This window comes from Haliaeetus albicilla, chromosome 24, assembly GCF_947461875.1.
Source record: "Haliaeetus albicilla chromosome 24, bHalAlb1.1, whole genome shotgun sequence".
NCBI lineage: Eukaryota > Metazoa > Chordata > Aves > Accipitriformes > Accipitridae > Haliaeetus > Haliaeetus albicilla.
Window position 1 is genome coordinate 16,983,932 of NC_091506.1, and position 26,780 is coordinate 17,010,711.

The 26,780-nt window shown below is 61.3% G+C and overlaps 2 protein-coding genes across 3 annotated transcripts in view; both read left to right on the forward strand.

The window, feature by feature from the left end:
• TEX264 (testis expressed 264, ER-phagy receptor) overlaps positions 1-13,113 on the forward strand; it is a 44,376-nt gene extending 31,263 nt beyond the window's left edge. For both annotated transcript variants that reach the window (XM_069812353.1, XM_069812354.1), the window contains exons 5-6: positions 4,537-4,708; positions 12,278-13,113. In XM_069812353.1, the coding sequence (XP_069668454.1) occupies positions 4,537-4,708; positions 12,278-12,591 (486 nt within the window). In that variant the 3' untranslated portion in view covers positions 12,592-13,113. The remainder of the gene's footprint in view (positions 1-4,536; positions 4,709-12,277) is intronic.
• Positions 13,114-15,659: 2,546 nt separating this feature from the next.
• On the forward strand, positions 15,660-26,033 carry GRM2 (glutamate metabotropic receptor 2). Its single transcript, XM_069812356.1, has 6 exons — positions 15,660-15,770; positions 18,854-19,475; positions 21,798-22,635; positions 23,351-24,414; positions 25,191-25,365; positions 25,827-26,033. Exons 2-6 carry the CDS (start codon positions 19,017-19,019, stop codon positions 25,898-25,900), a joined length of 2,610 nt encoding a protein of 869 aa, XP_069668457.1. The 5' UTR covers positions 15,660-15,770; positions 18,854-19,016; the 3' UTR covers positions 25,901-26,033.
• Positions 26,034-26,780: the final 747 nt, after the last annotated feature.

The window sequence follows — 26,780 nt, forward strand, 5'->3', positions numbered from 1 at the left end:
ATGCCAGGAGGTCTCAGTGATGAGTCAGGGGGCTGTGGGGCCGGAGAGCTTGTGGCCAGAAGCAGGGTGAGGACAGCAGTTGCCTCCCTACTGCATTCCTGGCGACCCTAGAAGTGTTTTGGGGCAGACAGCAGGTTCAGTTGGAGCCTAAGTGCCAGCATGCCTGGGCATGGCGAGGATCCTGCGAGCATCCGCAAGGCTTGTTTGCTGGTCTCCTAACAAGCTGAATTCTTCCAGCAGTGGGAGATGAAGCAGATCCAGTTGGTGGCATTTGAATTCCTGAGCAGCCAAGCCTGACAGAGTGACAAAGCTGGTCCCTGCAGTGCCCCAGCTCACCTTCTGCTTCCCAGCAGGCACCGAGGGGCACAGTGCGACATGAGCACCCTGCCACCTCCTTCCATTTTGGCATGATTCTGCTGGGATTTTAATGACTGCAGATCATGTCTCAGCTGCCCCTTCACATGTGCCATAGCCCTGGTACTGCTCTCTTGCCCGCCTGGGGAAGCTGGGCCATCCTCTGGCCGGGAGGTTGTGCCCAGGCCATTCTGTGGCCAGATGATGGGGTCTATTCCTTAACAGATGAGTGGGGGAGAAGAAAATTTGTGCTGCTGGGGAGGTGCCACCTCCTGCTGCTGGGGAAGGTGTCCCGAAGTGCTGGTTTGGTGCATAATACTTGTTGTCCTTTCTGATGCATGAGGCCAGGGGGTGCTCCGTACCTAGAGGGATGAAGCCAACCTGGAGAAAGTCCTACAGGGAGTCAGGGATGGTGGGCCATTTGGAAACAACCCAGGTGTAAAGATTGGGCAGGGTGTTATTTCACCTGGGAGAGAGGAGTGCAAGACTCTTTCCCTACATAAACCCTTGTTCCCAAGAGGATGGTGAGCAGCACCCCGCCACAGCCCTCGGATGGGCCAAGAAAGGGTTGGCTTCATGGGAAGCAGTGGGTCTGACATAGCAGAATGCCAGAGCTGCTGTGCATGTCAGGACTGAACTGGTGGGCTTTGAATGCATTGGCCTTTGCTGTGTATGTGTAGCTTGACTGTATGTGCAATAAGTCCCATGCTTCTAGTGCCCATCCGAGGGTCCTGCATAGAAATAAGCCTTGCATCTTTTCTGGCCATAGGAAAGACAAGCTCCTGGCAGAGGGTGAGAAGGGACGTGGCACAGCATGACCTTGTGAAGGGACAAGTCCCATTCTTTGCCCTACTTACCAGGTCCTGCTGTCCTAGCCGGAAGCCTGGCCCCGACACCGTCAGTGTCCCACTGTTCACCTCTCACTGAGCTCCTCCACCCGTGTGAGACTGCATTTGATTTGACTCAAGGGCTCTGCCTTGCAAACTCCACATCCACCTTGCAGCTCCATCTGTTGGCTTAGCTGCGTGGTTAGCAAGGGGCTTCCTTCTCAGCTGCAGAATGTATTATTGCCTGTTGAGTGTCTCTGTTGTTTTGCCATGTTGTTAAGCCTTCGTTAATTCACTCTTTGCTTACGCCTTCGCCTTTGGACTCTGCTTTCCCGTCTCTCCCCGTTGTTTCTTTCCCTTGCAGCAGCATTGCAGCCTTCGTCTCTGCTGGGATAATCCTAAGTGCACTCTGTCCTGTGCTGACACCTGCCTCTTGGTTGCACTTTGCTGCACCTCTGCCTGTGTTTGCCTGGCCTCTGCCTGCCTCCTGATCTCCTTTGGGATGACCACAAGGGCGATCTCCTTTGCATCCCCTTTGGATGATCCCTTATCCATTTCTGTTGTCCTGGCTCCCCACCTCATCGCCTCTGTCCTTTCCTCAAGTCTTTATGCAGCCTCATCCCTTTGGTCCCACCCTGGACGGGACAGTGTTCCCAGCTGCCACCTCCTTGCTCTTTCTTGGGGATGTTGTCCTCTCCTGAGCCTGGCTGCCAGTGCTGAGCTCTGCAGCAGCCCTGCCAGGAGCTGGGTTGCTCCAGGAAGAAGCGTGGAAGCAGAGGCCAGCTCACTAGCCTGGCTTCCAACTTGATTTGTACAGGCATAAATTAGGACCACCAGGCTCTGGTTTCCCTCCATTTTCTTTTGGGGAAAACACTGGATGAATTGGGAAGAAGTCAAGTATTAAGCATCCTTGTAGCTCTCCGTAACACGGCAGGCGTTGGTATTGACAGTGAGTGTCCGGCCATTTTAGCGTCATCCCACCGACCTGGTCCACGACCGTGGGCTTTGGCTGCAGGGCACTGGGGCTCTTCTGGCTTCAGGGGGACAAAGCTGCTTCCCACCCTGGCAGGGTGAAGCATCCTCATCTCTCTTACAGGATAATCCTTGAGAGTGAAGCAGCATTTGTCTCAAGAGCCAGTCTGGGACCCTGCTCTTCATACAGGTGTGCATTTTTATTCCTTAAAAAGCTACGATTCCCACATTTGTGTCTGCGGAGGGGCCATTGTTTGAGCGTTGGGGGTGTCACTACTATGGCTGTGTAATTGGAAGGGGAGTTCTAGCAGCCTAGATAAATTGTAGGAAGAGGGTACATCCCAGATCCACTCTTTAGGAATCCCAGGGTGCGTTTTGGGAAGTCAGCTTGGGATATTGGAGGCTGGACTGGAGCCCTGAGGTTTTAGACTCGTTAGAGACCCCATATGAATTTAGTAAAGATCTCTTTGCTCTGAGATCCTTTGAGTTGTCCCTGTCTGCATTAAGTGGTGGAGGGCCAGCTGGATGCATCCAAAAAACCTGCGAATCTTGGAGATACCCATCTCTGGTATGTGTTGCAGTAACCTAAAATAACAAACTGAGCTGAAGATTGGCTGATGGGCTTGTGGTTGGTAGAGCAAGGGGCAGAGCAGCGGGGAGGGTTCTTGTCTGCGTTGTTGCTGAAAAAGCAGGAGTGATAGGAGCCGCCTCTGCTCTGCTGCTAAAAACAGCCCAGCTTGTTTTTATTTAATACAGTTTTGATCTGCGTGTGTTAGTGTTTCACCTGCCTGTGAGTGGGAACTCCAGGCTCCAAGCACCTCGGAAGCCCGCCTGCGTCCCTGCGCGTCCCTGCGGCACGGGGCTTGTGAATGTGGTTCCTCCTCAGTTGGAGGAGGGACTCTGCCAAAACTCAGGCTTGAAGGCGTTGGGACGGGTAAAGCTTCTGCTGGGGTTCGCGTTTCTGCTGCTGTGGTGCTGCTTGGTAAACTGGGGCTCCGCAGAGCCAGCTCCTGCAGGCTTTCCCGGGAAAATAGACATGAAAACGGCTCACGTGGGGTTTTCTCCCTGTCTTGCTTGCGCAGCATCTTGCCAGCATGGAGGTGGCTCTCCAGGTGGCCTTGCTGCCAGCACAGGGGAGAGGGTCGGCGTTGGCTCCCATCTGTTGTGGATTTTGCCCGGTGCTGTCGTTTGGCTGGGAAATAAATAATTTGAAATCAGCTTGGGCTGGCCCCAGGGGTGAAGGGGTTCAGGAATGAACAGGCTTTCATAAGGTCATGATTGATGTGTCCATAGAGCTCGTCCTTGGAGAGGGGCCTGCCCTGGCTTCAGAGAGCCCTGCAAGGACAGGGACCCTGCCGGAGAGTGTCTAGGGAAGCCATGCCGGGGAGGATGTCGCAGGGAGTAGGATGAGGGTAGTTGAGGCAGGGAGGAAAAGGAGGATAGTCAGGGCAAGGAGGAGGAGGAAGAAGATAGTTGGGGCAGGGAGGAAAAGGAGGATAATCGGGGTGGTTGTGGGGTTAAATAAAAGCTGTCAGTGATTTGAAAAGGGGAAAGAATGAAAAAGAAAACCCACTGAGGAGACGCTCTCCCTTCTCACCCGGCTTGTAATCAGCCGCCCCCTCTGCCAGCGAGCAGCTGGCGGGCAGGCGGGCAAGAAGGGGGTGGCAAGAGGGGTCCAGCTGCTCCTTGGCCCGGCCCCGGCACCCCCAGAGTCCCCGCAGCCCCGGCTCGGCGTGGGCTGGGGCACAGCCCGGGGGAGGACATGCCCCTGTCACGGGTCCCTGGCAGGCTGGGGGGGGGCTGAGGTCTTGAAGTGTGCTGCCGGGGGGAGATGGGGTGAGGAAGAGGAGGAGGGGGAGTTGTCTGAAATGCCAGGGATTCATCTCCCACTCCCTCTGCCCTCGCCGTTCTGAAAGGAGCTGCCTGAGCTGTCAGCTCTGGATTATATTAATTAGCAGAGAAATGCTACGCCTGCTCGTGGGGCCGTGCTGCCAGGAAGAACTGGAGACTTGGCAGGTCCATGCAAAGCAGCTGCTGGGCTCCCCGAAACCCCTCATTCCAGCCCAAAATGAGCACACCAAATACGAGACTGAGCCGGAGGAGCTGAGTATCCCTGGGGCTTCTGCATCTCCTTCTTGACCGCAGCCAGCTGCTCACCCCCAGAGCCAAACCTGCGAGCCCTGGCACGTGGGGGGCTGTTGTGATAGGGAAAGCAGCACTGCAGTTTCGGGATGGGACCCACCGCTCCTCACTGGGCCCCCATGTCTGTGGGCAAAGTGGGTCAGTCTGTGGTGCTGCCAGGCCAGCAGTCCACGTGGTCGGGGGCTGCTGGGGCGGGGGGCAAGGGCACTTCCCTGATCTGTGGTCACCTGCTGTCTTTCAGGAGAGGAAGCTGTGTGCCCACCCCCGGATAGAGATCTACAAGGAGGACCGCATCTACTTCGTGTGTCCTCTCGCTCGCCAAGGGGACTTCTATGTGCCTGAAATGAAAGAACTGGAGAGAAAGAGCAGGGCTGCCGCAGCTGAGGCCGAGGACTCCCGGACAGATATCACAGGTATCTGTGGCTTGCGCACGGGCTCCATCTTCGATCGGCATCAGCCTTCCCAAAGGTGGGGATCCTGGTGTCCCTGGTTCTGCACTCTGAGCAGGCGGAGAGGGATCGACCTGCACCCACCTGGCGCCCAACCACTGAGTCTCAGCCCACCTCTTCCATTCACCCTGAGCTGAGATAGGATCTCGTCCCTGAGGTGTCACACCGTGCCTCAGGGAGCACCCGGGCACCCCTGCGGCGTTGGGGTGAGGGTGAAGCTGCCGCCGATCCGCTGGCCCGCTGTTGTCAGAGCAGAGCTGGATCTCACAGCTTTTGGTTGCAGCTGGGCTTGTTTTTCTCCTTGTCATATACATCTTCCTTGATCTCATCTTCATCTGTTACATATTGGGATTGCGAAGAGCTTAAATACCAGGTTGCTGTAGCTGGTGGTGGAGTTGCCCGATTGCATCTGCTCAGCGAGATCTGTTGGAGCCTGGATGTATTCATACAGGAAGGGACCACAATGGCTGTAGGCGCAGAACAGCAGTGCTATAGTAACCCGAAATGCTAGTTGCCGTTGCCGGCCCACGTGCTCACATGTCTGCAAGATGCGGGAGCCGGCTAACCAAGCATTCCCAGGCGCTGGACGGCACGGCCGAGCCGGCCGCTGGCAGGGGCAGCCACCTCCTCCTGCCCTGCAGGTCACCCACTCTTGTGTAACGGGCATGAAAAAACCATGACAGCTTTCGTCACCTCCCAGGGAATTTGGTCATTTGGTTTAACACATCTTCAGGTTTGGGTTGCTTTAATTCTTAATTGTGTGCAGTGTAAAAGCAAGCTTGGGATTTGCTTTCTGGGAGCTATGTCCATTTAGTGCTGCAATGAAGAGTCTAATTTGAGCGGTTTCCCAGCGCTTCAAGGTCCCATGTTTTTGCTGTGCTCACTTGGCTCTTTGCCTTTTTGCTTTGCATCAGGGTGGCTACTTTGGGCACTGGCCCAGGTTGGCCAAAGAAAATCTGCAGCCCGCTCGCCCTGGCACCTTCCCATGGTTGTCCCTTGGTTTCAGAGAGGGATGGCAGGACCCACGTGAGGAAAAGATGCTTCAGGTCGGTGGCTTCAGCAGCTGTGTGCGTTTCTTTCTGCACTGCTCATGGGGGTGCACGATCCCGCAGCACAGCCAGAGGATGCTCAGTGCAGCCGCTGCCCTGTGGCCCAGCTGTCTTGGTGCTTTCCCTGGGATGCCACTGCCAGAACACCTGTGGTGGGGGAGTCCCCTGCCCTGCTGGAAGAAGGGCTGAGAAGGTCTTCCCAGTTTCAGACAGCAAATGATATTCGACTTTCTCATGTGGGAGACTCCAGGCTGGGCTCCCCAGCAGCAGCTCTGGGCCGGTTCCTCCACCACCCCTCCCCTTCCAGTCACGTAGATGCGCTTTTGTTGGTGCAATCTGAGGCAGTGTCATCTGCTGAGTCTGCACAAAACCAGCTTAAAATAATAATAGCTGTGAGAGGTTGGCCTTGCCTCTGAGACTAAAGAGTTGAGCTTGGATGTCGCATTGTGATCACCGTTGCTACTGGGCACAGTGGCAGAACCAGGTCTGGCAGGGCATCACATCCTTGCTCCGGCTGTTGGAGAGGGCCGAGGACGTGACAAGCCTTCAGGTTGCTTGTGCCGCTCCTGCCTGAGGGTCTTGGAGGTCCCCGTGATCTCCTGCATCTCCGTGATGTCGCAGTGCCCCAGGCCAGCACAATCACTGTCAGCTGGGGAGGGTGGCACCGCGTGGGGATGTCCTGGGCTTGTTCAAAGGGAAACGGTGCATGGTGAGCATCCTTGTCCCACTGCCGCTGGCCTGCTGGCACTGGAGACTCGGTTTGTTGCTGGTGGTGCTGCCCCAGCCACAGCCATCGAGTGGCCCTTGGGCTGCCGCTGGTTCAGCAGCAGGGTCAAAGTTGGGAGGTAAGGTAGGAGGGTGCAGCCAGTCTCATTGGGCTCCACATCTCGCCACCAAAGTCCTGCATGGGTTTTCTGAGCCCTGGTGTGGCAGGAGATCCTGCTGGAGGCAGCAGCCGGCAGATCTCCCCTCTGCCCAGCCGCTCGCTGGAGACACTGAGGGAGACACCGTGAAGGAGAGGCCTTGCGGATTGAGACTGGTCCTCCCTTCCCAAGTATTTTCTGTGCTGGGATCTGTGCAGCCACCTCTGAGTTGGAGGAAAAGAAAGCCCCAGTCTCTTTTCCCATCTCTTTTTTACTCCCTTCTTCCCTGGGGAGCTGCTCAAGGAGCAAGGTCAGCTTAGCCACAGCCCCTTCAACAGGCATGATGGCCGTAAGATCTTCATGACTCAGTAGATCTCAGGGTCTCTGTGACAGCTTTCAAGCTTTCCTCTGCCAGCTGGAGGGTGGGCACAGCAATGTCCCCATCTGCTTTTCACTTCAGTTCCCCCTCAACCCCAGTTGCATGGATTTGGGTTATTTCTCGATCCACCTCAGCTCTGCCAGTGTTTCAAGTGGTCTTGCCCCGACGGAGGCTCAGGCAGTGCTGGGATGCTCCTGGGAGGATGGGAGAGGGTGGTGGTCCCTGCTGGTGGCACTCAGCTCCTCTGGCCGTGCTTGAGCTGTGCAAATCCAAATGCTGGGCTCTGACACCCTGCTGCCTCTCAGGGCGAGCAGGGGGGACTGGGGAAGTGCTGAGCCCCTTTTCCTCTCCCTGAGGCAGCTGAGGATGCTCTACACGTGGCAGCCTGGGGCTCTCACTCCTGATGTGGCAGCAGATGAAGCCCGCTCTTCCCCCCCGCCTCACAAAATACTGAAATAAACAGCACTGAGCGTGCGATTTCAGAGTGAGCATCATATTTAGTAGTGCTCTGTGTGGATGCAGCACCTTTCAGTCACGGCTCATGAAACTCCCCGCCAGCAGCTGTATTACACTTTCCTCGAATTAAAGACTTCAGGAGTTCCCAGCGGAAGGTGCTGCCGTTTCTCCTCGCCTGTCGTGGCTAGTGCCAGGCGGTACCGAGCAACTTGGATGTGTAAAAAAAGCTTGGATTTGTTTTCCTGAGCCTCCTGACCTTGGAGCGCATCTCTCCATTTAGGCTGCCGTATGCTGTCTTTGCTCCTGAGCTGACCTGTGAGGTGCTGAGTGCCTGCGTCTCCAAGCAAAGCCAGTGGCTGCAAAGGATGCGGTACGTGGTCCAGGTTCTCTGCTTTCTGCTGCTACTCTGCATGGAGCAGGGTGCTGGCAGCTCTGCTGAGGACGGACACACGGCATGCAAGGAAGGGGCCAGGGGCTGCAGCTGCCTCCTCACCAATTCTGTCCCTTCTTAACCATCGTCAGGGTCATCAGAAAGACAGAAAGCATTTTTGGAAGGCAGCTGATGGGTCTCCAGGGGGCCAGTGTCAATCACGATTAGTTGTTTTGTACTTAATTATTTTCCGGGGCTTTGGCATCAGCACGGTGCTCAGCAGGCCCTCGCTCCCGGCTCGCTCTCAGCAGCGTGCTTTCCAGCGTGACCCCGCTGCAGCGCATGGAAGGTGAAAGCAAACAAAAGCAGCCTCTCAACATGGGCTTACTGGCATGAACACAGATGGTTTCTAAGCATGTGGCTCTGCCCAGTGTCTCAGGTGCTCATTTTCCTGGAGCTGAGTCTGTCCAGCAGTGTCTGGGTGCAACCGATGGCATCACCCGCTGAGCCCCAGTGCCACGGGGGGGGCACCTTCTCTGATGTACTCTGCCTCATCCCAACTTGCTTCCAACCTCCAAAGAGCCCTGCCTGTGCTACTCGCCCGTACAATCCAAGAAGGGTCTCAGCGCGGAGATCCTGCTGTGCCTTCCTGCTGGTCTGCCTGCCCCAGCCCCTCTCCGGATGGCTTGTGTGTGAGCTTCGGCAAACACGGAGGAGCTGTGCCCCTCCTGGCAGCGCGTTGATCTATTATTTAGCGGCAGGGGCAATGAATATTTGATTGAATGTGGGGAAAGAGAGGGCCAGGTGCACCAAGAGGGGAGCAATGCTTGGGCATCAGTGTCGTGCTGGGGCGATGTGGGAGGGGAGCTGGTCCTCCTTCACAGGGGGATTTGGGGATGCCGGTACCCAGGGCGGCACAGGGCTGAGCTGCCTGGGGATGCTGGCTCCCCACCAGGCTCGTTAGCTGTGTGGGGTGAGTGATTCCCATTGTACGCATCCCCGGCTGGTCTTTTGGCGTTGGCTACTTGGCTTCCATTCTTCCTAGGTGGCCCTGGCCTTTGCAGGGCCCCTCAACACCCCAGCAGGGCTTCACCGTGGGCTGTGCCTCTTTTTTCCCAAATTAAAACTTCCTGGTTTCCACGTTCCTGCTGAGTGAAGGTGCAGCAGGATAGCTACACTGTTCTCGGAGGAGCAGAGTAGAGGCAGGCGGTTTCCACGGGACAGTTGGCACCTTACTGCACACCAGAGGGAAAAGCCATGCTGGATCCAGGTGCTGGGCTGGCTCCTGGTGCAGGGACTGGCCTTGGGATGTGGGATGCAGGAGATGGGCAATGGCTCGCTGGGGGACCGAGTGAGACGCGTGGGGCAGGGTGGAGAAGTGAGCATGAGGGCTGCCGGAAACCTCCATGCCCATGAGATGAGAGCGGAGCCCCTGCTCACCCGCAAGGCACCTCCCAATGAAGCTTCGGTTGCCCTCTTGGAGCCCCGCTGCACTCCCTGCCTGGCCTCTCCAGGCTGTGCTGGGATGGCTGGGGGTTTCTGCCACATCCCCCTGCCAGAACTGAACCCTCACCGTCCCCAGCAGCAGCGGCTCCATCTCTCACCCTGCCCACCCCAGCCAGGCTGGGTGGCCATGCCAGAGCGAGCCTTGTCCTGCGCAGAGGAGAACGAGGCTGCTGAAATGGGCAAATTTGCCAGCTGAGGCTGCTCAAACATGATCAGAAGTGACAGAGCAGTGAAAAAGTGCCTGGCTGAAAGGAAACAGGACTCGATTTATTGTCGCCCTTGGAGCAAGGGAGAGGGAGGCAGCTGCAGGGGTGAGGAAAGTGGTGCTTTCCTGATGTGGCGGCTCGGAGCAGCGTGTAGGTCAGCTTCATCCCCATCTTCCCCTTCCTGAGCTGCTGCTCTTCTCCTCAGGAGCTCCTTTGCTTTGTGGCATGGGGTTACATGACGGCTTCCCAGCCAAAACAGACCCTGGGGTGACACAGGAGGGGTGCTGTGCAGACAAGGCACAGCTTGGGGGCTCAGGGTCACTCTTGTCCTGGGTTTCAGAGGGACGTGAGATGACCACAAATGACGTGAGCTGTCATGAAGCCATGGTGGGAACATATCTGTGTCACCTCAGGCCACCAATTTGGCCAAAATGGATTTTTTTTTTTTTTTTTTTTGAGATCCTCGCTAGAGACCTTGCAAACCCTTAGCTGGCTTCAAGGCTCGGCGGCCAGACACTCCCCTCTGTCCCCCACAGCTCTCCATCTTCCCAGAGGCTCCCTGCTGACCCACTGCCCTGCCGAGGTCCTGCCAGGTGGGATAGCATCTCCCATCTTTGTGCCGCCTGCTCAGTGGCCGCCATCTCCTTCAGCAAGTGCCTCGCCGGCAGCGTGCAGAACATCCTTTTTAACTTAGAGTAAATGTAGTTTCCATGTTGAGGTGCTCCCTGATGCTGCAGCAAAGGTGGCATGTGTTGGCAGGCGATGGTTCTTTTCTCCTTTTCATGGGGGGGTCAGCAGGCGTTGCTTGGGTGGGCAGCCCAAAGCTCGGCTTGTGCCAGCTGCCAAAGGGGTTGCATGCCATGGCCAAGGCGAGAGGGTGGAGGCTCAGGCTCCTCTCTGGGCGCCCACCAGGCAGGATGAAGCCGATACACCATCCAGTTTGGATGAAGCAGCGGGTACGCTGTGTCTGTGGGTCTTTCCCGGCTGTTCCTCGTCCTGCTACCACTACTCGGTCCTCTCCGAACAGCCCTCACTCAGCCGGCAGGACTGTGGGATGATGCCACTCAGAAGGCAGAAGACTGCCATTTACAAGCAGTTCTGCTGGCAGCTGCCCAGGCCGGGAAGAAAAACAGCAAAAAAAGGGATTTAAGGGTGTTTGGAAGGAAAGTTCCCTCCCTGTCAGGTCTCCTCCAGGAGATCAGTGACTGCCATGCAGCTGGAGGAGGGCGAGCAGCCCAGCCCTGGGCACCCCAGCTGCAGGAGACCAGGGAGGCTGGAGATGCCAGCGGGAGCCCGGGGCAGCCCCGTGCCGGCGGCTGGGGATGGAGCCACACCAGCAGGAGCCAGCGCGGAGGAGAGGGCTCTCCTCTCCCGCCTGGGAGCCCCTCCACGGTCATCATCGTCCTCTTTGCCGCTTCCCGGCCCCACTGGTGGCAAGCCATGGTCCTCCGCCGGTGCTGCTGCTGAGCGGGGCTCCTCCTGGCTTCCCTCCTGGTGTGGAGCATGATCGTGGGCAGGGGTGTCCGGCCCGGTGTGGCTGGAGCTCCCGGGGGGAGCGGAGGTGCCGAAAAGCGGCTGAGCCCGGCACGCGCTTGTGCTGGTGCAAGGCAGGCTGGAAGAGGGAGGGTGGAGCGGGGAGGGCTGTGATGGAAGAGCCCGCCCCGTGTTTGCTGTCACTGTCATAATTAACAATGTGGATCTGTGATGTCGTAATCAGTGACGTGGATCTGTGATGTCATAATTAACCATGTGGATCTGTGATGTCATAATTAACAGTGATTAATGTTTTACAGGAGGGTTTTGTCTCCCGGCTGGTTGCTCCGGCAACAGCACTGAGCTGCTGGTCTCAATCTGACACGCTCATCTCATTGTCGACTCCTTAATTGTGTTGTCAACCTAGCTAACAAGGCAGGGATTTGGGGAGGCGGCAGTGGGCCGAGGGGTCTGCCCAGGCAGGCAGGGTCAGCCCCCGGGGGCACTCGGCTGCAAGAGGGGGTGTGGGCTGGCAGCTGGCTGACATGGAGAATGCTGAGCGAGCTGGGAAGGCTCCCCCATCCTTGGGCACCCCAAGTCCCGTCTGCCGCTGCCCTGCCTGCCTTCGCACTGCTGCCAGAGCTGACGGCTGCGGGGAGCCACGCAGGGAGCAGGAGTGGGTTACAGGGCAGCCTTAGGGTGCCACGGCATGAGGCTGGACGTACACCCGCCTTTGACGGCAGCACATCTGAGGACCTGCCCACGTGCCACCTTCCCCTTGGGTGCTCAAGCAATGCTGCAGCTCCCCATCACCCGCGCAGCACAGCGTCCAGCTCCTTGCCTCATTCCTGGTGCTGTGCTGGGGGCAGCGTTGTCCCCCGGTTCCCAGGCTGGGCATGCTCCCTAAGGAAGGATGTGCCAGGTCCTCGGTGTGTGCACGGAGAGCGGCAGTGGGGCCAGGCATGGCCAGGAGGTCAGGGCACGGCTGGGAAGTCAGGGGTTGTTTGTGCCAGCTTGGGGGTGCCCTGATTTCAGGGAGCTGCTTGAGTCCAACTTGTGCTTGTCTTGGCCCAGTCATTTCTCAAAGGCACAGGAGGTGATGAGGTAGGAGCTGGGCTCCACTGTGGCCTGACGTCTCTGAGGTTTCTGGTGGCTTTGAAGGCCGTGGCACGCCATTCCCATTGCCTCCTTCCCACAGCATTCACTCCCTTCCCTTCTCTTTCCATCCCAGGGGCCGACACCATGAGTGAGACGAGCTCCATCAGCATGGAGGCCACAACTGACAGCAGAGACACCTCGGTGGCCACCTCCATCCTGCTGCCCTTCCCAGCCAGCCGTGGCCGGGAGGAGGCAGACAACCGCAGCGAGCACAGCTACAGTGAGTCGGGAGCCAGCGGCTCCTCCTTTGAGGAGCTGGACCTGGAGGTCACCGGGGATGGGGAGGGAGCCCCAGGCCTGCTGCCCGACGTGGGCTGCGCGGCCAACCAGGAGGTCACAGACAAGTGGACCAAGGAGCCCATCGCTGCTGAGAGAGGAGAAGAGTGAAGCGGAGACCTGGCTGCCTCACCTCCTGCCGGGGTCTGAGTTACTGGGAACTGGTTGCCTTTCCCACCTCCTTCCTCTCCAGCCAAGACATTTTGGTCGCTGATTCCCCCTGCGACCTGCTCTCCCTCTTTGCAGAAAGGGTGTTTGACCGTTTCGGGGATGCTGGGAGGTGGGGGGGTCTCCTGCAGCGCTCGGAGGTGTGGAGTTGGTGCAGGTTGGGGGGGACAGCGAAATGCATTTGCTGTTTGTGTCTTTAGATGCAGGTGTCTCGGGGCAGGGGGGGTGGTGGTGGATGGCAGAAGCGTCCCCCCTTATCTCTGCCAGTGCCCCTCTCACCCACAGCTTCTCTGCTGCACCACCGCGTGTTTTCTAGCACCAAAGAGCCGTGAGTAGAGTCAGTTGGGTTTGTTCCCCTCTTCTCTTCCCCTTGCTGAAAAATGGAAACATCCCGTGTAAACCTGATCCTCCTGGCACTTCCACGGGCGCTTTTGAGGTCTGTAATAAAGTGGATGCTTTTCCTCACCCGTGGCCGGTGGCATTGCTGACTGCCTCTTGGCCGATCGCGTCGTCCTGCCCCGTGGGGGGAGCGGGCTGTGGGTGGAGGCTGCTGGTGGGCTGCCCCCCCCGTGTCCCCCAACTGAGCCAGGGAGCTGCCCCGGGGCTCTGCATCCCTGCTGCTGGTGCTTGCTCCCTGCCCGGGCAACCCAGCGGGGCCCCGGGACCATCCCTGACTTCTGCAAGCTGCAGGGGGAGCGGGGAAGGGTCCCAGCCGCCGTGCTGAGCTGGGCTGGGCTGGAGGGAGGTGGTATCCCCGCTCCTCTTGGGACCCTGCTGAAAGTAAAACCAGTAAAGCCAGGTCCCTGCGCTGCCGGTGGGCCTGGCACCGCTGTGCTGCTTCTGTGGCAGCAGGGACCAGCCTGTCTGTGCGGTGTCTCCCTGGCATCCCATCTGCCTGGTCCCGCAGCAATGGGGTGCAGGCAGGGAGGGCTGCCCATGCTGGTCCCAGTTCCCTGTCCCCCAGCTGGGGATGAGGGAGCAGCCTGGACATCACCCCCACAGTGCCCCGGGGCAATGCCAGGTGCCAGAGCTCCTCACCTGGCTGGCAGAGCTCAGCCCCTGCCCCGGTGCACCCATTGCTTCTGGCAGCCCAGGGCTTGTTCCCCGGCAGTCAGATGTGGCATCCCAAAACCGAGGCTTGGGGTGGGGGTGCAAGGGGCAGGGGAGGCCTGGCTGTCCTGCTGTGGTGGGGATGTGTCCTCCCTGGCTTGGAAAGGTCATGATTAGTCCTCAGCCAGTGATTGACATGAGATTGTTCATAAATATTTTGTGCTCTGAGTGATAAAATATTAAACTCCTCCAGCCCACATGGAAAAATTGCTCTTCCCGGTGTTTATCTTTGTTGCCGGTTATTACAAAACTGCCAAGCCCCCTGAAATATTTATGCCTGGCTGAGGCTCTGGGGGGGGGTTGGAGCCAGGCAGCAGATCCTAATGCCGCTTGTCCCCTAACCCCACCAAAGATGGGGGCTGGGGAGGGTTTGTCGTTGTCCTTCTGCTGTCAGCCGTGCTGAAGCAGCAGCCAGGAGGATGCAGCCAGTGCCGGGGCGCATGCGAGGCTTGTGCCAGGTCCCATCTGCCGGGGGGGAAGTGGGACCTTGGCAGTACCAGCATCCTCCAGCACGGCACAGTCTCCAGCCCTCCCCAGCTCTCTGTCCCCACCAGCCAGTGATGGCGAGGTGTCCCAGCCCAGGCACCCTCCTCTCCCCAGTGCCCCACTCTGTCTGTCCTAACAGTCTTGAAAGGAGCTGGTGGGGTCTGGGGTCCTGGTGCTGTGGGACCCCAGGGAGGACCTTGCCATGGAAGTCCTGGGTTATCCCTCCCCCAAATCAGGACTGCTGGGTGGGGGGAATGACAGAGCAGGTCTGACTCTTGCTGCAGTGCCCTAACCTGCAGCCTGCAAGCACAGCAGCTGGTAGTGGGGAAACTGAGGCACAGGGCAGTGAGGTGGTTACTCAGGGTGGTGCCCCAGTGGCAACCCTGGTCCCTGCCCATCCCTGTGGGTCCTGCGTCATCCCCCCCATCCTGTTCTTGTCCCTGAGTCACGGAGCTCTCCGGGACAGCCGGGCTGCCAGTGCAGGACTGATGGGGATGCAGCACGGTGGGATCCTGGGCAGCCAAATGGCCCCAGAAAGGGTTTGGGCAAGTGGTGGAGACCTGGAACGCTAAATCCAGCCACTGCCTCTGTCTTCGGATGGTCCAAAGCCTTCCCCCAGCTTGGTGCCTGGGCTGATGGTGAGTGCTGGGGGCTGCATGGAGTGCAGGGGTCAGCGGGGTGATGCTGGGGCCCTGGGTGCCCCCCAAGGCCTTGGGGAGCAGGGGACAGGCTGGGTGGGGTGTTCTGCCGGGCAGGAGGGGGACGGCCCCTGGGGCACCAGGTTATGTCTGTGGAGCTGGAGCCGGGGCTGGGACCCCTCTCGTTGGGCTGGGAACTGAGCTGGGGGCTCTGGGGCTGGGGGAGCAGGTGCTGAGCTGTGCCCTGTTGGGTCTGCCAGGGTGCTGAGCAGGTCCTGCCTGCTCTGGCCGTGTCCTGCCTCTGCCCAGCCTGGATCTGGCCATCCCTTGCCTGCATCTGGCTGTGCCTTGCCTGTGTCCTGCCCGTGCCCTGGCTCGGTCTGACCATGCCTTACCTGGATCTGGCCGCGTCCTGCCTGTGCCCTGCCTTCTCTGGCCGTGTCCTGCCTGGATCTGGCCATGTCCTGCCTTCCCCGACTACGTCCTGCCTTCTCTGGCCGTGTCCTGCCCGTGCCCCGGCTCAGTCTGACAATGCCTTGCCCGCATCTGGCCGCGTCCTGCCCGCTCCCTGGATCCGACCGCGTCCTCCTCCCCGGCTTTGCCCCAGCCCCGCCAGCCTCCGGCCCTGCCGGTGCCCTGGCCCGGCGCGGCGGTGCCGGGAGCGGGCGGAGGGCAGGCGGGGCGGCCCCGGGGGGTGCCGCTGCCCGGCGGGCCGGGCCGGGGCGGGGGCCGGGGCCGGGCCGGGCCGGGCTGGGGGCGGAGCGGCTCCGCTCGGCTGGGGCTGCGGGAGTGTCAGAGGCGGCGGCGGGAGGCGGCGGCAGCCGCAGCTGCGAGGCGGTCGCCGCACCGGCACCGGCACCGGCTCCCGGCACAGCCCGCCGGGCCCAGGTAAGGGCTGCGGTCCCACACCCGCCGCTCCCGGCCGCGCCCGTCCCCGTGGCCTCGGGCCGCGCCGTGCCCCGGCGGCGCCCCGGCGTCCCCAGAGCCCCGGTGCCCGCGGCGGAGGGTGCACGGCGACCGGCGGTCCCCCGCAGCCGTCGGGGCCGCGGCACGGCGGGGCTCGGCGGCGGCCGGTGCCCGGAGCCGGGTGCCGGGGCTCCCGGGGCTGCGGGAGGGGAGTCGAGCCCGGGCACCGGCACCGGCACCGGCGGGGCGAGGCGGGGCGGCGGGCACCGGGGCCGGTCCCGCCGGCTTCCCACTGCCCGGCGCAAGACGCCGGGCCGCGGGGCTCCAGGAGAAGGGCTTGGGGGGGGGTCCCCGTCGCCCCGGTGCCCCGGCAGAGCCGACCCCCCGCAGCGGGCACCCAGCGGGACCCTGCCGCTGCAGCCCCCCCGGCCCCGGGGCAGGGAACTGGGGGTGACCGCCCGGTACGGTGGGGACAGCCCTCCCCCCCCCCTCGCCCCTGCTGCCGTCCCCCCGGGTCCCTTCTCCGGCTGACCCCGGCAGGGGAGAGCAGTGGCTTTAGGGGGAGGGGGGAGCTGCCGGCGCAGCCGGACCCCAGGGTGGATTTGGGATGGGATTTGGGGTGGATTGGCCGAGCCCGTGACCCCTCGGGGGGCTGCGGAGGGGCAGGCAGCCTCCTCCTCTCCCGCCTCACTGCTGGGGCACACGGGCCAGGGCTGTGCCAGCTCCTCTCGCCTTCGCCTCCCCGACGCCCCGTGCTCCCCCCAGGCTGGGCAGGAGCAGCCGAACGGCCGCAGTGGTGGGGCGTGATGGGGTGAGACCCTGGGGAAGGCGCTTCGGTCCCACGGGGCACTGGGGCTCGCAGGCCGTGGGGGCAGAATGGAGGCGTGGGGGTCCTGGCAGAGCTCAGTGGCAGCTGGACTCGCGGGGAGACCCCTGGGGGAGATGACGATGGCAGCTTCGCGCAAGCCGGGCTCACCCTGCGCCCTCCCAGCACTGCTGCTTCCACACATGCCCCACGCCAGCCCTAAGGGTGCTGGTGTCGGAGAGGGTCAGGTCTCTCGGCAGGGCGTGGGTGGGAAGCGCTCGGGGCACATAGGAGCTATGGCACCTTCTCACCCATCCTACTTGCTGATGATTTTGGGAGGGGAGGCTGCCAGCAGCCGGCAGGAGCCTTCCCGCCGCACCGCGGCCATCGGTCTGGACTTGGCTCTGCCCTGCCGGGTGCTTTCTCTTCCCCAGATGTTCTCCAGATGTTCCCACGGGGCTGTCCTCCTGCCAGCACCATGCCAACCCAGCTGAGCAGCTGCAGGGATGGCCGCAGCCCTGCTCACGGTGTCCCTCGGGGCTCACTGCAGGGTGGGTGATGGTTTGCCCTTTTGGGAGAGCTTTGCCTGAAGGTGCCTTTCATCTGGCAGGTCCTGTCAGCTGCCCCAGAAGACCCCAAGGAGCTGGGCTCCCAGTGCTGCCGGACCCCTGTGCCAGGCTCAGCCTGCCACCGATGGGGTCCATCAATAATCCATTTGCCTGTGGCCTCTTTCCTGCTTGAGGAAACCCTGGGTCCCTCAAAAGCATTCACTGCCTGAAATAAGGCAAGGAGCCTTCCTCAGCCTCTTCCCCAAACACCTTCAAATTAGGGGGTCAGGCAGGAGATGCCCTGAGGCAGCTGGGGGCTCATCACAGGTGGGCAGCACTTGGGGGACAGGCACTTTGGGGCACAGAGGAGGAGGTCTGCCTGCATCCCACCTCCCCACCCCATTACGCCCCATGGCACACTGCTGCCCGCATCCCTCTGGGCATCACCGCCAGCTCCGGCTGCTTGCCGGAGGGCTTCTCCAGCCACGGGCACCACCTGTCTGGGAGCACCATGGGGGCATCGAGGGGTGCCCTGCTCCTGCTCAGGGACAGTGGACTCGGTAACGGCTGCGAGGGGCTGCAGGGGGGCCAGCAGTCTCTGGCATCGCCCTCCCACCTCAAGTGCCCCCACGAGCACCCCGCTCTGCTGGGCTGTGGGTGAGCCCCAGGACCCACCACGGCACCGGCAGCTTCCCGTGCTGGAGCAGCCTGAGTTTTCTGGGCTGTCAGGGGGTCTCCTTCTCCCACAGCCCTTGAAACGCCAGCCCTGTGGGATTTCAGCAGTTGGCTTCAAATGGGGAACAAATCTCTCCCGTGGTTTGGGAAAAGACAACTGATCTCTGAGGGGACTGCATCTCCTGCCAAAAAAAGGCCTGCCTGCTGCAAAAGCCTTTGATTCCCCCGCGCCTCCGTGCTTTCTGCAGAGGGAGTCAGCAAACCTGGCTCTTACTTTTACTGAAATCTCTGAATTTAGTATACGGGGAAGGAAGGGGCGGTGGTGAGAGAACAGACTCGAAATCACCGCGGCCGCCGGAGCCCGCCCCGCGCATCGCTGCGGGGGGATGAAGCCGGCGGCGCGTCCCCGCTCCGGCCCCGGTGCCACGGGCAGCAGTGGGGGCAACAGCAGGGCAGGTGGGCTCTGGGGGTGGGGATGGGGATTAAAATACAGTGGTGGTTGGGTGCTGGGTGCTGCGGGCACGGCAGGCTCATGGCTGGCTGCTTTTGGCAGCGCTCTTGGCTGGAGGTCGGTAGCTGTTGGCATCCCTGCTGCTGCTGCACGGGTCGGGGGCTCGGCTCGGAGCCGGCGTTGGCTCTGCCTGCTCAGCCCAGGCTCCCTGCCCCAGGTGATCTCCCTGGCTCCTTTCCCCCTCCCTGATGTTTTAGGGGTCGGCAGGCTGCCCCCCAGCAGGCTGCTCTGCCCAGTGCTGCTGCAGGAGCCAGCTCTATGCCCCCCCTGCCCATACCCGTGTATCCCAGGGAATGTGGGGGGGGGTGGGTCCTTGGAGCCCTGCTTGTCCCCTGGGGTCTGCGTCACTTGCAGGTGTCCTGGGTGTCCACGGTCACTGCAGGAGCTGTCGCATCTGCTCAGCTCGCCCTTCTGTGGTGGGTCCTTCCTAAGGGCACCCCATGTGGAGGGGCTCTGGGGTGGGGGGCACAGGCAGGCTCATGCCCTGGCTCACCAGACCCAGCGGCTTTTCTCTTTGCTTTTCCAGGTGCCGAGGGCTCTGCCAAGGCGGCACGACCCCCCCTCACGCTGACACCACGCTGCGCCACCCCCCGCCGCCCGATGCCTGGGGACTGCCTGCCCTCACCTTGACAGGTGGCAGCGGGTGACACGGGGTGGCCCGGGTCCCCCGGCCGGCACTGGCGCACCCCATGGCGGTCCCCTTGGCCGCCTGGCTGTGGCTGATGCGCCTGGCCACCTGCCTGGCCGCCGGGCATGGCATGGCTGGCAAGAAGGAGATCAGCATGGATGGGGACCTGGTGATTGGGGGCCTCTTCCCCGTCCATGAGAAAGGAGTGGGGAGCGAAGACTGCGGCAAGATCAACGAGCACCGGGGCATCCAGCGCCTGGAGGCCATGCTCTTCGCCCTGGACGAGATCAACAAGGACGGGAGCATCCTGCCAGGGGTGAAGCTGGGCGCCCACATCCTTGACACCTGCTCCAAGGACACCTACGCCCTCGAGCAGTCCCTCGACTTTGTCCGTGCCTCCCTCACCAGGGTGGATGGCTCCGAGCACATCTGCCCCGATGGCTCCTACGCCGTCCACGATGACGTGCCCACTGCCATCACTGGCGTCATCGGGGGCTCCTACAGCGATGTTTCCATCCAGGTACCCCCTGGGCAAGAAGGGCTCGCATGGGGCTGGGGGGTCGGCAGAAATTGGGAGGGAGGTAAAACCCCGGCTGCGTTGCAATAATGCCGCACAGGGATGCTCTTGCGTCCCTCGCAGTGATGCTGTGCCCTTTTCTGCAATGGGGAGGGAATGCCAGGCTGGCACCTGAGACAGCCGTCTCTCTGCTACCAGGTGTGGGCCGCAGCCCTGATGGTGGCTGAGGTCCCCTCAGGGTCTGCGGGGAGCCCCCCCCCCCACCATAAGCCAGGGGAGCTGAGCCAATGGATCCGTCCCACACAGGGACGGGGTTTTATTCCCCTCCCGGGGTCGTGGCAGCAAACGCAGCTTCTCAGCCCAGGATGATCTCGATGCTCAGGTCCACGCCGTCCTCAGTGCCACCACTCTGCCGCGTCCCTCGCTGCCGCCAGCGGGCCTGGATGGTGCGAGCCGCCTCCCGCCAGCGCCGGTACTGGTCCCTGGCCTGCCATGTCCTGGCGTGGGCCTGGAGAAGGACGCTGGCCCTCTCCTGCCTGACATACGCCGCCAGCGCCCGCAGGCGCCGCTCCTCCCGTTGACGGGCGACGGCGCGATGCCACCAGGCCTGGATGCGGCAGGCGCTGTGGGCGGCCACCTCCAGCGCCCTGCGGACCAGCTGCCCCCGCCACCAGGCCTGGATGGCCACAGCCGCGCCGTGGCTGTCCTGGTCCCCCCTGACCAGCATAGTGCTGCGGGGGGGTGGCTGCTGGGGGGTTGCCCTGGCACCCGGTGGGTGGCTGTCCCCAGGGGCCACCATGGCGTGGGAGCGGGGTTCGGCTCCCCTCCAGCCCCGTGGGTCCTGTCCCCCGTGGGATGGGCAGGTGGCCGGGTGGAGGGACACACCCCGGGCATGGCGGTGACATTCCTGATGTCAGAATGGCAGCGGGGGACACTGGGGCGGGGATGTGGGGACACCGCTCCCAGCAGGCAGAGCTGCCCGGCAGGAGGGGACACCGTCCCCTCTGTCCCCCCCCCAAACCCAGCCGGCGAGGTTCAGCGGTAGGGCTGCCCGGCCGGGGCAGGGTGGGCGCAGAGGGCCACCGCCCCCACGTCCCCAGTGATCCCACGGGAACAGGCACCTCGAGCCTCGGACCCGCCTGTCACCCTAGGTGCTGTGCAGCTCAGTCCCCAAAACCGCGGCTCTGCGGAGCCGGGGGCCGGCTTTGGCAGGGAAAAGAGCATCCCCTGAGGATGCAGGCAGCCGGCGGGGCCAGCTGAGTCCCTGGGGCTGTCGGTGGGCCACGCACTCGCTAAGATTTAACGAGTCCCCAGGGTGCGTCTAACCACATCTGCTGGTCCCCGGGGTCCCCGTATCCCCCGGCCGTGGGGTGGAGGAAGCCAGGGCCGGGTGATAGAGGCAGCATCCTGGTCCAGTCCACGCGGCCACTCGTCCCTTCCCTTGCTGGAGGACGCGGCATGTCCCCACGGCTGGGGGCACCGTCCCAACCCCAAGCAGGCGGGCAGCCGGCCGGGGAGCCTGAGCAGTGCTGGGGTGGCACGGCCGGCTGGCAGCTCCCGCTGTGCGGTGAGGCCAGGCAGCGGCATTGCTGTGCTCCGGGGGCTTCTTGCCATTAGGGGACTGTCGTCGAGAACATTTGTCCACGTTAATTAAGCTGCGTCTCTCGCCTGGGGAGCAGTGAGATGAGGGCAGGCTCACTGGCCCCGCTGGCGTGCCTGAGCCCCCCCTTGCTTCTCCAAGAGCCTGGGTTTTTAACAGCCTCATTAGCGGGGCTTTTTTCCCCTATGAAGCTAACGAGGGCTTCTGCTGAGCTGCTGGAAGGTGCCGGTCTCACTGGGGCTCCTAATGTGGGATGCACAGGCGCTGGTCCCCAGGCCCGGCTCTATGGTCCCCCCGGGCTGGGTGGGGGGGCTCTGCCCTGGCCCCCAGCCCCCAAGGCCCTTTCCCCCCTTGCCGTGGGGCTGCCAGGCACCCGGCTTTCTCCTTGCCCATGAGCATCTCCCACAGATCACCCGCAGGGGAGTTTCTGCTTTTGCCACAAATCCATTTATCCCCTCCCCAGCCCCAAATTTCAGAGAGGAGTACATGAAATACTAAAAAAACTAAAAGAAATGAGCATATCTGAAGGCTCAGGCAACCCTGTGAATGTGCCGTCCGTCCATCTGTCCACCCACTAGGACCTTCCAGGTGTGGGGAGGTTGCTTATCAGCCCCACAGTCGTGCCTGGGAGCACCCAACTTGGTGTTGGGCAGGGGTCCTCCAGGGGGAACATCCCTCACTGGGCCATGTCTTCAGGTGCTCACCTCTCCTCTTCCTCCATGCAGGTGGCCAACCTGCTGCGGCTCTTCCAGATCCCACAGATCAGCTATGCCTCCACCAGCGCCAAGCTCAGTGATAAGTCCCGCTACGACTACTTCGCCCGCACCGTCCCGCCAGACTTCTACCAAGCCAAAGCCATGGCGGAGATCCTCCGCTTTTTTAACTGGACTTACGTCTCCACTGTGGCCTCGGAGGGTGACTACGGGGAGACAGGGATTGAGGCCTTTGAGCAAGAAGCCCGCATGCGCAACATCTGCATTGCCACCTCGGAGAAGGTGGGGCGCTCCATGAACAAGAAGACCTACGACGGGGTGGTCCGGGCTCTGCTGCAGAAGCCCAATGCCAGAGTGGTTGTGCTGTTCACCCGAAGCGAAGATGCCCGGGAGCTGCTGGCGGCTGCCCAGAGAGCCAACGTGTCCTTCACGTGGGTGGCCAGTGATGGGTGGGGAGCCCTAGAGAGCGTGGTGGCCGGGAGCGAAGCTGTGGCGGAGGGAGCCATCACCATCGAGCTGGCAGCCTACCCCATTAAGGAGTTTGCCGCCTACTTCCGTAACCTCAACCCCTACAATAACAGCCGAAATCCCTGGTTTCGGGAGTTTTGGGAGCAGAAGTTCAAGTGCAGCTTCCACACGCAGGACTGTAGCCGGTACTCCCTCAAGACAGGCAAGTTTGAGCCAGAGTCCAAGATCACGTTCGTGGTCAATGCAGTCTATGCCATGGCTCACTCTCTCCACAACATGCACCAGGCGCTGTGCCCCAATGCCACCAAGCTCTGTGACGCCATGAAGCCCGTCAATGGCAAGAGGTTCTACAAGGACTATATGCTCAATGTTAATTTTGATGGTGAGTCCAGAGATGGAGACAGGGTTTGGCTGCCTAACTGGAAAGGGATGGGTGGAGGGGCAGGGAAGAGGAAGGAGATCCAAATTTGACCCAAGACCCTCCAATTCCTCCAGCCTGCCCACACCCGGGGAGCCATGGGCTGTGGTTGTCCCAGAATGCCAACAGCCCACCATCACCCTTGGGAGGTCAGCCAGGCCTTCTGTTCCCAGTGTGGAGAAGCTCCACAGTGTAACCAACCCCATCCTGCTACAGCTGGGTGGGACCAGCTCCACAAGGGACCCTCTGAGAACATAGGTTCTTGGAGACCTCACTTGCAAGCGTTGTGGTTTATTCACATTTCAGGGATTAAACTGGAGGAATACCCTTGACCAGGAACCCACATAGTTTGGGGTGAATTAAAAGCATGTCCTCTGTGACTTGGGCTGAGCCCAGGTGTCACTGAGAGCCACGGAGGCTGCAAAATCCCCCACTTTGCCCCTACAAAGCTGGCTGGGGCTGCTGAGCTCTTAGGCACGTGGGGAGGTAGTTCACCTTTGCTTTCCTGCTCCTAACATGTGCCTAGGCAGCAAGTATGAAAGTGAAAGCAGGGAACAGGCTGGACATTTGCGTGTGGCAATGGTGGGATGTGACACCTTGAAGGAGCCCTGCCGCCATGCCAGGAGCAAGCACCCTCTTGCCCCATGGCAGTGACCGTCTCCCCTTCTCCTCCCTCCAGCGCCATTCAGGCCAGCAGACACCAAGAGCGTTGTTCGATTCGACCGCTATGGCGATGGGATCGGGCGCTACAACATCTTCAACTATCACTACATGGATGGGCGGTATCGGTATCAGAAGGTGGGCTACTGGGCTGAGGGGCTCATCCTCAACACCAGCCTCATCCCATGGGCCGAGACCTCCATCCCTGTGTCCCAGTGCAGCGATCCCTGCAAGAAGAATGAGATAAAGAGCATGCAGCCTGGAGACATATGCTGCTGGATCTGCATCCCCTGCCAGCCCTATGAGTATTTGCTGGATGAGTTCACCTGCATGGACTGCGGTCTTGGTTACTGGCCCAATGAGACCCTGAATGGCTGCTATGAGTTGCCCCAAGAGTACATCCGCTGGAAAGACGTCTGGGCCATCGGTCCTGTCACTATCTCTTGCCTGGGATTTATCTCCACTCTCTTTGTTTTCGGAGTCTTCATGAAGAACAATGACACTCCCATCGTGAAGGCCTCTGGCCGGGAGCTCTGCTACATTCTCCTGACTGGGGTCCTCATGTGCTACAGCATGACCTTCATCTTCATCGCAAAGCCCTCCACTGAGGTGTGCACGCTCCGACGCCTGGGGCTGGGCACGTCCTTCGCCGTCTGCTATTCGGCCCTCTTGACCAAGACGAATCGCATCGCCAGGATCTTCAGCGGGGTGAAGGAGGGGGTCCAGCGCCCCCGGTTCATAAGCCCCACATCACAGGTGGTCATCTGCATGGCCCTCATCTCTTGCCAGCTGATTATCGTCATCATCTGGCTGCTGGTGGAAACCCCCGGCACGGGCAAGGAGACTGAGCCTGACAAGAGGTACATCGTCACCCTCAAGTGCAACAACCGCGATTCCAACATGCTCATTTCGCTTACCTACAATGTCCTCTTGATTGTCCTCTGCACGGTCTATGCCTTCAAGACACGGAAATGCCCCGAAAACTTCAACGAGGCCAAGTTTATTGGGTTCACCATGTACACAACCTGCATCATCTGGCTGGCCTTCCTGCCCATCTTCTACGTGACCTCCAGCGACTACCGAGTAAGAGCCTGAGTTTTGGGGGGGCTCTAATTGAGCTTGATCTGAGAGGTCTTGGCAATTTGGGCCTCACAGGGTTTGTGGCCAGGAGATGTGTGGGCCTGGGGAAGGGTCTTCAGCCATGGACCTGGTGATGGTCACCTCTGCATTGGGGTGTTTGGAACCAGGTGAAGGGTGGCTGAAGGGCTGTGGCTGAGGGGGCAATGAGTCCTGGGAAGAAGACATCCCCCATCCCTCTCCCTTGACAGACTGTTTGCTAGGGTGAGGATAGGAAATGGCCCTGAGACCTCCAAAGACACCCTGACCATGGAGGAGTGATTGCCATCATTCAGCTTCATGACACGAAGGCATGAGACAGCACCTGGCACATCCAGCCACCCCCCCACCAGGGCATGAATGCCAATCCCAGGGCCAGCACAGTCCCTGGGGAGCTCAGCAGCGCCAGGGACTGGGGAGCATGGGGTGCACCCTGCAGCACCTGGCAAGGGTGCCCAGACACGTTCTTGCCAGGCCCGGAGAACTCGGTGGGGGCGGCTGCAGTCGGGGGCTTCCAGAGAGGACCTGCATCCCCAGGTGGGAGCGCGCACTGGGGTGGGGGGTGCTGGGCTGTCCTGGTTTCAGCTGGGATAGAGTTAATTGTCTTCCTAGTAGCTGGTATAGCGCTATGTTTTGAGTTTAGTATGAGAAGAATGGCCGGTGCCACAGCGAGGGCTTCATCCTGCCCCACTCGGGGCAGAGGGCTGGTGGCCAGAGCGCCTGATGCCCACCCCTGTCTCCAGGTCCAGACCACCACCATGTGCATCTCGGTGAGCCTCAGCGGCACCGTGGTCCTCGGCTGCCTCTTCACCCCCAAGCTCCACATCATACTCTTCCAGCCGCAGAAGAACGTGGCCAGCCACCGTGTGGGCACTGCTCGGTTCAGCGTGGCGGCTGCCGGCTCCAGCCAGTCCCATGGTGAGCACAGTGGGGATGGGGAAGGGCTGGGGAGCAGCACCCCTTTCCTGGCTGGGGGGGGGGGTGCACCCCAGCATGGGCCCCTGAAAGTGGGGTGCAGGGTAGGGTATGTCTGGAAATGGGGGGACGGAGGGTGCTGTGTCCCCTATGGCTCATCCCTGTCATCTCCCATGGCTGCAGCACTGCCTGCTGGGGGGGGTTACTGCTCCCAGGGGCCCGATGCTGCCTCGAGGGGACACGGCCACCCCAAGCACATTCCACCCCAAACCTGGGGGATTCAGCTGCCCCAGGTGCCTGTCACCACCCTGGGGGGACACGGCCACCCCAGGCACCCTCTACCCCAGCCCCAGGGGATGCAGCTCCCCAGGCACCCATCACCCACCACAGTGGGATGCCTTGGCGGGGGGGGGGTTGCTGCTGCCGGATCCCAACCTGCCCCTGACTGCTGCCTTCCCGGCCAGGCTCGGCCTCGCAGTACGTGCCCACGGTGTGCAACGGCCGCGAGGTGGTGGACTCCACGACGTCATCCTTGTGAAGGACGGGGGGGGCCAGGCCGTGGTGCTGCCGCTCGTGCCCGCGGCCGCGTTGCACCCCAGCTCTCTCCCCAGGGAGAGCAGTGCCCACGGCATGGCCCGCTCGGGTGCCACAAGCAGTCAGGAGGCTCAGCCCCTGCCTCAGCACGAGCTACACATCCCATGCGTTGGGTCACGGTACGTGTCACCCTTCCCTTGCACTGAGACACGTTACACGTCCCCTGTCCCCTGCATTGAGCCATGGCGAATGTCCCCAATCCCTCGAACTGAGCCGTGGTGTACATCCCCCATCACCTGCACTGAGCCATGGCGCGCGTCCCCCCATCCCTTGCACTGAGCCATGGTGCATGTCCCTCTAAGTCACCTGCACTGAGCCGTTGTGCACCCCCCACATCCCCCGCACTGAGCCCTGGTGAACGTCCCCCCCATCCCTTGCACTGAGCCGTAGCGCACATTGCACGTCCCTTGCACTGACCTGTAGTGCATATCCTCCATTCCCTGCACCAAAACTGCGGTGCAACCCCTCCCCGCCTTGTCCCTTGCACTGAGCCCTGGTGCAAATCCCCCCCCGCCACCTGCACTGAGCCCTGGTGCACAGCCCCCGTCCCTTGCACCGAGCCGTGGCGCACGACCTGACTGCCTCTGGCCAAGCCACGCTGCAACTCCCACTGCTTGCACGGAGCCACGCTGCACCTCCTCCTCCCTCACGCCGAGCCCCGTGCCGGCACACGCCGCCGCTCTAGCCCCTGCCCCATCGCCCACCCTGCTTTCCTGGTGCAGGGTCTTTCCCGTCACCCCCCTGTGCCAAGCCGTGCTCCACGTCACCCTTTCCCAGGCGCTTTGCAGTTTCACCTTTTTCTCCTCGTTTTTGGCCCCAGGAAA

What these genes read in the sequence shown, in the direction of transcription:
- GRM2 (XM_069812356.1), top strand. Translation starts at nt 19,017, where the DNA reads ATGGCGGTCCCCTTGGCCGCCTGGCTGTGGCTGATGCGCCTGGCCACC. An exon ending in ACAGCGATGTTTCCATCCAG is followed by an intron (nt 19,476 to 21,797) that starts GTACCCCCTGGG and finishes TCCTCCATGCAG; the next exon opens with GTGGCCAACCTGCTGCGGCT. An exon ending in GCTCAATGTTAATTTTGATG is followed by an intron (nt 22,636 to 23,350) that starts GTGAGTCCAGAG and finishes TCCTCCCTCCAG; the next exon opens with CGCCATTCAGGCCAGCAGAC.